Source organism: Macaca thibetana, chromosome X (genome assembly GCF_024542745.1).
Source record: "Macaca thibetana thibetana isolate TM-01 chromosome X, ASM2454274v1, whole genome shotgun sequence".
NCBI lineage: Eukaryota > Metazoa > Chordata > Mammalia > Primates > Cercopithecidae > Macaca > Macaca thibetana.
Window position 1 is genome coordinate 71,391,729 of NC_065598.1, and position 13,040 is coordinate 71,404,768.

At 37.5% G+C, this 13,040-nt stretch overlaps 2 protein-coding genes and 1 pseudogene across 4 annotated transcripts in view; 1 reads left to right on the forward strand and 2 right to left on the reverse strand.

Annotated features, from left to right (window-relative positions):
• The window catches only part of LOC126946291 (motile sperm domain-containing protein 1-like), a 415,617-nt gene that overhangs the window by 139,453 nt on the left and 263,124 nt on the right, over positions 1-13,040 (forward strand).
• LOC126947095 (uncharacterized) lies at positions 8,581-8,711 on the reverse strand (annotated as a pseudogene).
• The window catches only part of ABCB7 (ATP binding cassette subfamily B member 7), a 113,228-nt gene continuing 112,885 nt past the window's right edge, over positions 12,698-13,040 (reverse strand). For all 3 annotated transcript variants that reach the window (XM_050776332.1, XM_050776334.1, XM_050776331.1), the window contains one exon: positions 12,698-13,003. In XM_050776332.1, the coding sequence (XP_050632289.1) occupies positions 12,788-13,003 (216 nt within the window). In that variant the 3' untranslated portion in view covers positions 12,698-12,787. The remainder of the gene's footprint in view (positions 13,004-13,040) is intronic.

Sequence of the window (13,040 nt, forward strand, 5' to 3'; positions counted from 1 at the left end):
TAAAAGTTTTTGTCCTTCAGTATGTTAAATATGTCATGCCACTCTCTCCAGGCCTATGAGGTTTTCACTGAGAAATGTGCTGCCAGACATATTGAAGCTCTGTGATATGTTGTTGCTTTTCTCTTGCTGCTTTTAGGATCCATTTTATCCTTGAGCTTTGGTAGTTGGATTATGAAATGCCTTGAGGTAGTCTTTGGGTTAAATTTGCTTTATCTTGTATAACCTTCTTGTAGTTGAATGTTGGTATCTTTCTCTAGGTTTGGGGAGTTCTCTGTTATTACCACTTTGAATAAACTTTCTTCCCCTATTTCTATCTCTACTTCTTCAGGGCCATTATGTCTTAGATTTGCCCTTTTGAGGCTATTTTCTAGGTCTTGTAGGCATGCTTCCTTCTTTTTTATTGTTTTTTGTTTGTTCGTTTGTCTCCTCTGACTGTGTGTTTTCAAATAGCCTGTCTTTAAGCTAATTCTTTCCTCTGGTTGATCAGTTCTGCTATTAAGAGGCTCTGATGCATTTCTCAGTATGTCAAATAAAATTTTCACTTCCAGAATTTCTGCTTGATTCTTTTTGTTTCTTTCCATTGAAATTTCATTTCTGTGTTATCTTGAATTTCATTCAGCTTCATCAAAACAAATGCTTTGTATGCTGTGTCTGAAAGGTCTCATATCTCTGTCTCTCTGAGATTAGTCACTGGTGCCTTATTTAGTTTGTTTGGTGCAGTTATGTGTTCCCACATGGTCTTGATACTTGTGCATGTTCATCCATGTCTGGGCTTTGGTGATTTAGGTATTTATTGTAGTCTTTGCAGTCTGGGCTTCTTTGTATCCATCCTTCTTGTGAAGACTTTCTAAGCATCCAAAGGGTCTTGGGTATTGTGATCTAAGCATTTGGTTACTGAAGTCATATCTGCATTAGGGGGCACCCCAATTCCAGTAACACTGTGGCTCTTGCAGACTTGTGGAGGTACCACCATCTTGGTGTTTTGTGTAAGATCTGGGAGCATTCCTTGGACTACCAGGCAGAGGCTTTTGTTCTGTTTCCTTTTCTGCAAACAAATGGAGTCTCTCTCTCTCTCTCTCTCTCTGTGCTGAACTGCCTGGAGCTGGGAAAGGGGTGACACCAGTATCCCTGGGGCCACTACTACTAAGACTGCACTAAGTCAGACTTGATGGCAGCACATCATTGGGTCTCACTGAGGGCCCACAGGGACCACTGCCTGGCCACTACTAATGTTCACTCAAGGACCAAGGGCTCTTCAGTCAGAAGGTAGAAAATCCAGTCAGCCTTGTGTCCTTTCCTTCAGGGCAATGAATTACCCCAAGCCCTGGCTGGGTCCAGAAATGCCTTCCAGGAACCAGGTCCTAGAGTTCAAAATGTTAGGAATCTATATCTCTTGCTCTACTCTAATGTGGGTGAGTTGACACTCAAGCCACAAGACAAAATCTTTCCTACTCTTCCCTCCCATTTCCTCAGGCTCTCCATGGCCATCACCACCCCAGGCCTGCAGGGAGTAATGCCAGGCAGCCACTTATGTTCACTCAAAGCCCAAGCACTCTTCAGTCAGGTTGTGTTGAATGGTGCCAGCCTGGGTCTGTCCCTTCAGTGCAGTATCCTCCCCTCTGGCCCAAGGCAGGTCCAGAAATGCCATCCAAGAGCCAAGGCTTGTAGTCAGGGGAGCACAAGAGCTCACTTGGCGCTCGCACTGTGGCTGGCTGGTACCCAAGGTGTAAGACAATGTTCCCTTTACTCTTTGCTGTATTTTCCTCAAACAGAAGGAGTCTCTCCCTATAACCACCACAGCTGGGATTATGCTGGGTCACACTCGCTGACACAACTCTGAGTCTCACTCAAGCCTTTGGTGAGTACTGCCTGGCTCCTACTGCCGATTATTCAGGGTCCCAGTGCTCTTTTGTCAGAAGGTGTGAATTCTTCCAGGACTGGGTCCTTCCCTTCAAGGCAGTGGGTTCCATTCGGGCCCAGGGTGTGTCTAGAAATGTCATCCGGGAGGTAGAGGCTGGAATGGGGGCCTCAGAACTCTGCCTGGTGTCCTATCCTATTGTGTATGAGCTGGTATCCATGTTGCAAGACTAAGTTCTCTTTACTCTCCTCTTCTCAAGCAGAGAAAAAGGAGTCTCTCCTAGAGTTGCAAGCTGTGCTGTCTGGGGTCGGGGAGCTGGGATGTAAGCACTCCCTTGACAGCCCTGGCTGATGTCTCACTAGATCAACTTAAAATCTACTGACCTTGAGTTCAGCACAGCACCAGGACTTGCCCAGGAATTGCAGTCCTTGTGGCCTAGATTGCCTTTCGAGTTTACTTAGAACCCCAGAGCACTCTGGCCCACATTGGCAGGGCTTGCCAGAACTCAGGTTCCCACTGCTGGAATGGACAATTTACCTCTGGCTAGGGCTGGTCTACATGCTCCCTGTGTGGATACTGGCTGAGTTCTGTCCAGTGTTGCCTTCTGCTGTGACAGTGCAACACTGAGTTCAAATGCAAAGTCCCATTATCACTGCTCTCTCTCTCTCTCCCCAAAGCACAAGGATTCTCCCTCTATGCCACATGGCCCCTGCTGCTGCACAGGGATGGGGGAGGGGTGGTGTTGGCAATTCAAGATTGCCTTTCCTACCCTCTTCAGTGCCTCCTTATATATGATTTTAAAACCAGATACTGTGATTGGTCACATGATTTTTGGTTCTTATTGAGGTGCTTTATCATGTGGATAGTTGTTCGGTTTGGTGTTCCTGTAGGAGCGGGAAGGGGATGATTGTGGGAAGCCTCTATTCAGGCATGTTGCTCTGCCTCCCTCTCCCATATGATTTTTTACAAATGTTGTTGGACTCGCTTTGCTTGTATTTCATTGAGGATTTCTGCATTTATATATCTAAGAAAAATTGATCTGGAGTTTTCTTATGTCTTTTGTTACGGTATTAAGATAATACTGGCCTCATAGAATGAACTGAGAAAAGTTCTCTCCTCTTGTATATCTCAAAAAAGTTTGTGAAGTGTTGGTATCAATGCCTCTTTTAACATTTTGCAGAATTCACTGAGGAAGCCATCTAGGCCTGGGCTTGTCTTTGTGGGTAGTTTTTTATTAGTAATTTGTTCTCTTTACTTGTTATAGATCTATTCATAGTATTTCTTAAGTCAGTTTTGTGTCCTTCTATGATATTGTCCATTTCATCTATGTTTCCTAATTTGTTGGCATTTATATACAGTACTCTTCTAAAATACTTTTTTACCTCTGTGGATTCGTAGTGATGTCTCCTCTTTCACCATTTCAATCACTTGAGTCTTAAGTATTTTGTTACTTGTCAGTGTAGTTAAAAGACTTTGTTATATTTCAAAAAACAATTCATAGTTGTATTAATTTTATTTACTGATTTTCTATCCTCCATTAATTTGTGCTCTAATATTTATTTGTTTTCTTTTGCTTCCTTTGCATTTAGTTTGCTCTTTATTTTCTAGTTTCTTAATGTGAAAGGCTGTGATTATTTTGAGATATTCCTTCTTTTTAAATATAGGTATTTACGACTATAAACTTCCCCCTAGCCACAGCTTTTGCTGCATTCCACATGTTTTTCTTGTGTTTTCATTTTCATTCATCTCAGAGTACTTTCTAAATTCCCTTGTGATTTCTTCTTTATCCTATATTTAAATTATTTTTTAAATTTCCATATATTTATGATGTCTCCAAGTTTCCCTCCACTAATAATTTATTTCATTCTTATTGTGGTCAGAGAACATTCTTTGTATCATTTCAATCACTTTAAATTTATTGAGGCTTGTTTTATGGCCCACCTGAAGAACATGAAGAACATGTATTCTGATTTTGGGTGGAGTGTTCTATAGATGCCTGTTAGGTCTAGTTGATGCATAGCGTCATTTGATACATGGACAGTTGATGCACGGACATTTTGCAGTGTAACATTTTGATTCTATTAATGATGTTCTAAGGATTTTTTTTTTTTTAAAGAATAAAACACCTAGGAACACAGCTAACCAAAGAGGTAAAGGACACCTATAAGGATAATTACAAAACACTGCTAAAGGAAATCAGAGATGACACAAATAAGTGGAAGATATTCCATGCCCATGGATTGGAAAAATCAACATCATTAAAATGGCCATAGTGCCCAATGCAATTTACAGATTCAATGCTATTTCTATCAAACCACCAATGTAATTTTTTACAAAATAAGAAAAAAACTATTCTAAAATTCATATGGAACAACAACAACAAAAAAGGCTCAAATAGCCAAAGCAATCCAAAAAAGAAAGAAAAAGAAAAGAAAAGAAAAAAAACAAAGCCAGAGGTATTACATTACCTGACTTCAAACTATACTACAAGGTTATAGTAACCAAAAGAGCATGGTACTGATACAAAAAAAAACCAAAAACAAACAAAAAAAGACACACAGACCAATGGAACATAATCAAGAACCTAAACAAAGCTGCATACCTACAATCATCTATGCTTCAACATGGTTGACAAAAATAAGCAAATGGGAAAAGAACACCCCATTCAATAAATGGTGCTGGGATAACTGGCTAACCATATGCAGAAAGAAGACTGAAACTGGACCCATACCTAGCATTGTATACAAAAATTAACTGAAGATGGATTAAGACCTCAAACTACAAAAATCCTAGAAGAAAACCTAGGAAATGCCTTTCTCAACATCAACCTTGGCAAAGAATTTGTGGCTAAGTCCTCAAAAGCAATTACAGCCAAACAAAAAGTGACAAGTGGGACCTTATTAAACTACAGAGCTTCTGTAAAGCAAGATAAACTATCAAGCAAGTAAAAAGACTGTGTAAAAAATGGCAGAAAATATTCACGAAGTATGCACCTGAAAAAGGCCTATTATCCAGAATCTATAAGGAATACAAACAGTTCAGCAAGCAAAAAACAAATAACTCCATTAAACATGGGCAAAGGACATGAACAGACACTTATCAAAGGAAGACACATAAGCAGCCAACAAACGTGAAAAAGGCTCATCATCACTAATCATTAGAAAAATGCAAATCAAAACCACAACGAGATACCATCTCACACTAGTCAGAATGGCTGTTTTTTGACTAAAGTCAAGAAACAACAGATGCTGGCGAGGCTGCAGAGAAAAGCGAATGCTTATAAACTGCTGGTGGGAATGCAAATTAATTTGGGCTCTGTGGAAAGCAGTTTAAACTTAAAACAGAATTGCCATTTGAATCAGTGATCCCATTGCTGGGTATATACCCAAAGAAAAATAGATCATTATACGAAAAAGGCACATGCACTTGTATGTTTATTGCTGTGCTATTCACATAGCAGAAACATGGAATCTACCCAGGTAGCCATCAATGGTGGACTGGATTAAGAAAGTGTAAATATATACCATGGAATACTATGCAGCTATAAAAAAGAACAAAATCATGTCCTTCACAGCAACACAGATGCAGCTGGAAACCATTACTCTAACTGAACTAATGCAGAAACTTCAAACCAAATATCATATCTTCTCATAAGTGGGAGCTAAATATTGGGGTATACGTGGTTATAAAAATGGGAACAGATGCTGGAGAATACAAGAGAAGGGAGGGAGGGAGAAGGGGTGAAGGTTAAAAAGGACTACCTATTGAGTACTATGCTGACTACCTGGGTGACAAATTCACTTGTACTCCAAACCTTAGCAGCACACAATATACCTTTGTAATAAACCTCCACATGTACCCAAAACAAATGTGGAAAAAAAGTATATTTTTAAAAGTAACTTTCTTAGTGATTGTTCTAGGGATTACAATATACATTGTAACTTATGAGAATTTACTTCATATTTGTACTGATTAGTTGCAGTGAAATACAGAAATTTTACTACTATATAGCTTCTTTCCATCCCAGTTTTGTGCTATTGTTATTCATATTATGTCTATATATGTTACAAACCAATAATACATTATTATCATCTTTATAGGACCTTATGTCTTTTTAAAAAGCTGAGAGAACGACACACATATATGCAGAGTTTGTGATATTAGCCTCCTTAGATACCATTTCTGGCTGTCATCATTCATGCCTGTGGATTCAAGATATCACCTGGTATCATTCCTTATATAGGCTTTGTTTCCATACCCAATAAAAGAATAATATACACATTGTTTTATACAGTTGCTTTATAAGTCAGTTAAGAGAAGAAAGGAAAAGAAACACGCAATTATACTGTCTTTTTAAAGTACTCACGTGATTGCCATTATTGGTGCTTCCTATTTTTTTTCACATTGATTTGAATCACTGTCTAGTGTCACTTGCTTTTTGACTGAAAAATTACCTTTGTATTTCTTATAATGCAAATCACTACTATTGAGTTTTCCTTTTGCTTGTCTGGGAACATCTTATTTCACCTTCATTTCTGAATGAGTTTTGCTAAATATAATATTCTCAGTTGGGTGGTTTTGTTTAATTTCAACAATTTGAACATGTCATCATTATGTCTTCTGGCCTTCAGTGTTCCTGATGAAACTTCACTTGTTAACCATATTGGGGTTTCTTTGTAGGTGATGAGCTATTTTTCTCTTACTGCTTTCGAAATTTTCTCATTTTTGCTCTCATTTGATGTGTCTCTTAGTTTACCCTACTTGACATTTGTTGAGCTCCTTTGATGCGTAATGTTTTGCATCAAATTTAAGTGTTCTTGTGAATTTTAGTTTTTAGTCCCACTCTCTCCTCCTGGTACTGTGCATATGTTGGTACATATTTCTCTTATTTTTCCCCATTCTTTTTTCTCTGTTTTTAGACTGCATAATCTCTATTGATCTTCCATCAAGTTCAGATTATTTTCTGCCAGCTCAAATATACTACTGAACTCAGTTATTGTACTTTTCAACTCCAGAATTTCCATTTGTAGACACACACACACACACTTCTCTTTGTTGAGAAATCTTTTGTCTGCTACAAAAGTCATCTGGGCCACTTCTAAGGCAGTGTTTATCACCTGCTTTCCCCCCGTGTATGGGTTGCACATTCCTGTTTCTTTCCATGCCTTGTAATTTTTCGTTGTAAATTAGACATTTTAGATAGTATCTTACAGCAATCTTGGATATTGGTCCTCCTTTCCTGGGGGATTTTAGTTTTTGTTTCCTCCACAGTGTGCAGCCTGATGTTAGCTCTATTTTTTAGTTCAGCTATTAATACCTAGGGGTTGCCCCCAGGTTAGCACAAGGCACTTACTAGCCAATAGGATTTTTACTCTTTATGACTGGATGTGTGCATGTTTGGAGGCTGTTATAAATAGTTCAGGAAATTTATTTTCACCCATGTTCATCAGGGACTAGAAGCTTGGAGGATCCCTCTGTGATCATCCTAAGAAGGCACAGCCTTCAACATACACACAGTCTTTCAGATTGCCAGGGATGAGTATAATTTTATTTTTAATCCTTGTTCCTGGGAGTCACTTCTGGGTCAAAGTAGCTTATTGCAGTGTTTGGTCAAAGGTTGTTTTCAAACTTCTTGTGCCAGTAAAGATTGCACCTTGTGTTGATGGGTCTGCATGTATTGAAATGCTTTCAAGTATGTCCCATGTTCTGCTCTGATTGTTGTGAGTGGGTGCAGCCCAGCACATGCACACAGACTTTTCAACCCCCATAGTTGACTGCACTGTCAGGACGGCTCTTCTTGGCTTTCTCTTTCATGTTTCTATTAAACTTCTGGCTGCTTTGCATGTGCAACCTTCCCTTAATTGATCTCCACCAAGATCTCCATCCACTGTTTTTGACAACATCTTTAGGGATGAAGTTCTTCATGCTCTGTTCCAAATGAAGTCAGTTTCCACAGGCAGAGCTATGGAACTGTTTTTATTGCATGCCTTTCCCCGTGGGCAGAACCTCTGCACCACTGAACTGAAGCTGAGGGTGGGGCTCATTTTTCCTCAAATCATTTTACTCACGGGTGATGGGGTGGGGTGGAAGTCCCCAGTATTTGCCAGTTTCCTTCTTTGGGTGATGCCTCCAATGTTATGAGCAAGCTGGGATAGAGAAAATCAGGGCCCCCTTATTCTCAGTCTTTGCATAGAATAGAATTTCTACTCTTAAGGGTTGGGGGTAGGGCTGGGTGGCAGAAGGCATCTCTAGTCCTTTTGGCTTTGTCTGCTGGCATAGAGTTTCTGCAACACAGGTTTAAGTGTGTTTGTATGGGGTTGAGGGGTGGGATAAGAAATGTAAACAGTTGGCCCTGACAGGGTGAAACTCTAGCCCCAGAATGGGAGCTGAGAGAAGAGTGAGCCCCACCTACCCCCATCATCTTCACCATACACGCCCTGAATGGAGCATCCAGGGTAGAACACTCAGGTAACACTTGGATGGGGGTGGGGGACATATGGAACAGGTTGTTCCTCAAAGACCACAAACTCTTGCTGTTGTTAATAAGATTCAACAGATTTTCTTGAATGGATGTTTCTCTATTTCCTGTAGGCCCTTAAGACAATTTTCAGAAATTTTAAATGATTACTTTTTAAAAAACAATTTTACCAGTAAAAATGTTGTTTTGCTGGGGAGAGGGTCTATTGAGCTCCTACTTTGCCATTATGGAAGTCCTACTCTCCAATTTATTTATTTCACCAATACCAACTATATTTCAAGTCATAATGGCCAGGTATTGGAAAAAATTTTCAATTAGCAATAACTGTGCCTCGGATATACTTCATTGGTTATGATACCACCACTGTGCAAAGCTTCCAATTTATTTTAAAATGTAACTTGAGTGGAAATGTGGTATAGTAGAAGGAAGAACAGACTAGGTGTCAGGAGCCAGGGTTTTCATCCCAACTTGGCCTCAGTTTCTTCATTTGTAGAGTGAGGGGATTGTATTAAATGACCTCTAAACTCCTTCTAACTTTAAAATCTCATGATTTTATGAAACTGAAACTACTGTAGCTGTGTAAGAACAGGAAGTATGGAAACAATCCACTGACCTTTTTTTAACCAAAAAATGCTCCAACTTGTTTTTAATTAGAACATGCATTTCATTTCCAACTCTACCTAGTTAATAAAATTGCTAGTTTATCACACGATTTGCAGTCAAGACATTTCTATACCCAAAAGTTTACTTCCTAATCATTAGAACTGATTGGTACGACAGCTTAATGTTAACTGAAAGCACACTATAATTTGCTGCCATTTTACCCACATTATGAGTTTCACAATTACTTTCTCTTAGAAACAATTCCAAGTTTTTACCTTCTGCGTAAGGCTGTAAGGTCATACCCTCAGAGTGTCTCTTAATTATCTGTATTTATTCTCAGTATGTGAATGACAAAATATCAGTTTTCCCTGGACATTGCAGAGAAGAGTTGCTTCAATGGGATACCCATTTCTAGTCACAAATATAACGTTTATTTAGTAATGTTTATCTACACAGATTGCTATAAACAGTAACAGTGAGGTAAAGGGCCTCTCTTGAGTTATTTTGTCTTAACTAACCAATTTTAACCTATTTGATTTGGTATTGTCATTTACTATACAATTTACATTAAAAATCTATATATTCAAAGGGATTTGTTTACAATTTAAGAAAACTGCAATTGCAAACATATTTAAATGCTTTCAACTATTAATTCATGACAGACTGTCTAGTAATAAAGATACAAGGTAAGATAACTATGATAACTATATACACTGGCAAAAGTTGCTACTCAGTGACACATTCAGCAAGTAGGAAGGATAAGAGCAAGATGGCAGTATGGACAAAGACATCCAGAAATAAGGAATCATACAATCTTTAAATATCTTGCCTTTAAAGCAAAAAAAAATTTTAAAACCGGCCATCTTCACAAACTACTTTGTCACCATCTAAAGGAATGACACAATATTTATCTTAAGGTTTATAAAAGGTGCAAATCTCTGTAGAGGAAAAACAAACGCATATCTTGAGCTTGTTCATGTCCAAATGCTAAGGTCTCTTTCTGATTTGCAAAAGTGACCCTCAGACTTTAGCTGTTAAAAATTTCCAAATGAGGCCATCTGCTCACTAAGATATTTCTATGTTAAGAACCTTCAGTAAGGCATCTGGCCCAGTTTTTATAATCCCAAATTACCTTGGTTTCAACTTAATTTTTGTAAACTGGAAGTCCCTTAGGAAGAAAGTAAAATTTTCAATCTTTAAAATAAAGAGATATAAAAAATAAAACCTTATCATCTTGCTCCGTTTTCAGATTACATATTCTAAAACTGTACCTTATTCATCCCAATATATTAAAAAACATTATGTTGCAACACTGATTTAGAGATTTATACACTTTATCCTTTTGTGTGAGTACATAATATTATAATGTAAAATTAGTACACTATAATTAAATGCCCTTTTTCTTGGCATTTCCTCTGAATGAATCATCCTAGGAAGCTTTTCTTTCATCTCCATTTGTCTATTATTTCCCTGTATAGAACCACCTTAATATGAAGTGGTTAAAAGAAATGCCTTTAAGACTTAGTTATGGACCCTACAATAACTGCTTTTCAAGTAATTTAAGATTTTGTTAGTTGAAAATAATGGTTAATGACCACAATGGACTAGGGACCACTTGCAATCATATGAAAACAAAATAGCTTCATATCTCTTAGTGGGAAAATTATCCACACCTTGGAAACACTCCTAAACTTCTTGGACTACAGTTTTCCCATATCATAAAATAACTTACTTTGAACACTATTCACACCTCAAAATGAATTATTACTGACAGTTACTTCAATATTATGTGTTTGTTTATGTGGTTAAGCAAAATCTTTTCCATCAGCATCACTGGAAATGTATAGAGGGAATTAACAGAGAAGCAACATTTATATTGAGACTTTAACCACATTTCCAGTAATGCAATGGATTCATTAAAAGTGCTCCCTGCTGCCAGAAGAGCAGTAACAACTATGGTTTCAGAGTAAGAAATGTTGAAAAGGAAAAAAAAAACAAAAAAAACCCGAATCCATTTTTCAGTTGATTATGCATCTCAGTATTAACTCTAGCTTTAAAAAGAAGATCTTGCATCACTTACTCTGGTAGCAAAGACTATGAAATACTGGTTTCATGTTACTTACCAAATTACCTTTATATAACAAGAGTGGGCACCTAAGTTAGATAAGATCAGCTATCCACCCACCAATGTCAACAATACTAATCTCTCTCATATCAAATTATCATGAAAATTTTCTTAAAACTATAAACCACTAAAGTAAGTATATTAGGACCTTTTCTGAGAAATAAAACCTTATTACATAGTTATATGGCCATTCATGAGGTGCTTATGTTTTCGAATTGAATGATTACTACCAAACAAATGAAAGCAAGTTCATACTGGAAAAGAGAACTTTCTAAGTGAATGTATACCAGTATTTTATTAATTCTAGCAGGTAAAACTTGATTATGTTGTTTGGGCTCTTCCTTGTTATGTCAGGCTTAAAGAAACTAATTAAATTACTGAAAAGTAAGGGAAGATCTTGTAATAAAGAAATTCTGAAGTGTCAACACAGATTAGAGTCTTGATCATCTAAAGAGAATAATATGTAATACTCTATTTACCTAAATGTTAATATTTTTTTAATGGACACTGATTTATACACATGTGAGCATGTGTATGTATGCACGACATCCCATTTACTTGTTTCTTAGTAAACTTTGAATAGAAAAAGCAGCACATTTAAGATGGCAATAGAAAATAAATGTACTTTCTAAGCTTTTCAGATTACTCCCAGTATAGCGACTTTCAAATTACATAGGAATTTGTAAATCTTTAAAGAAAATTGTGTAGTTTGGTCCAAAACAAAAACAATGCCTCATTTTTTGTGGAAAAATAAAATTCTAATCACTAGATGATAGTTATGGTGCTGCTTAATGATGAAGAATATTCTAAATAGCAAAAGGAGAATGAAGGTTTTTTTCCTTCAAAAAGTACATATTTGCAAATACTTCAAAAATTCTAAGTATAGGCCGGGCATGGTGGCTCATGCCTGTAATCCCAGCACTTTGGGAGGCCAAGGTGGGCGGATCATGTGAGGTCAGAAGTTCAAGACCAGCCTGGCCAACATGGCAAAACGCTGTCTCTACTAAAAATAGAAAAATTAGCCAGGTGTGGTGGCACATGCTAATTCCAGCTACTTGGGAGGCTGAAGCATGATAATTGCTTGAACCCAGGAGATAGAGGTTGCAGAGAGCCGAGATGTGCCACTGAACTCCAGCCTGGGTGACAGAGTCAGAATCTGTCTAAAAACAAAAAAACAGTAAGTAATCTATTGAGTAAGACATCAAACTATAAATGCATGTCTATTTCTGATACATTCTAATTTTAAAAGTTTATAAATTCATTTTCACATCAATTTCAATTGGAGGGAGGAGGGAGAAGAAACAATAAACTTACACTATCCTCTTTTACTTTCATTTTAAGAAACAGACACTATCCCTCTAAATTGTCAGCATAAAGGAGGTTTTAAAAACTACAAAAATTGGGAAACCAATCTGATTCATCTGGCTATAGATATCAAATGAATGTCAGGCTTCAAGAGGGTAATGTGGTAATATCAAACAGGTAGCAAAAATTATGCATTGAGCACAACCAGGACAGTGACAAGAAAATAATTTGGGGATAATTACAGATGCCGCATTAAATAGATTGTGAAAGATGTAAAACTCAAATCCCCTTTTAAATAAATCTTATCTAAAAGAAGAATTATAGAAAATGGGAATGTATGATTTTTTTAATAAAACAATTCTGCTTCAGTGCAAATATGTAGTCCAAAACAACAAAAAAAGAAAATGTCTTATGTGACTTAGCACGAACAGTTTCCACAGCCTTTCACACTATTGACAATTTCTTCTTGTAGTTTCTTTCTTTCCTCCTCTTTGGATATATTTTCTTTCTTTGCTTCCCATTTGGGGTTATCATGGTTCTGCACACGGCTGCTCTGTGTATGCCACATTTCTGAATAGATACTATGAGGGTTAGCAAGCAAACCATGGTGGGTACCACGTTCGGCTACCTTACCCTAAAAAGCAAACACATGAGAAACACGGAGAAAGGTC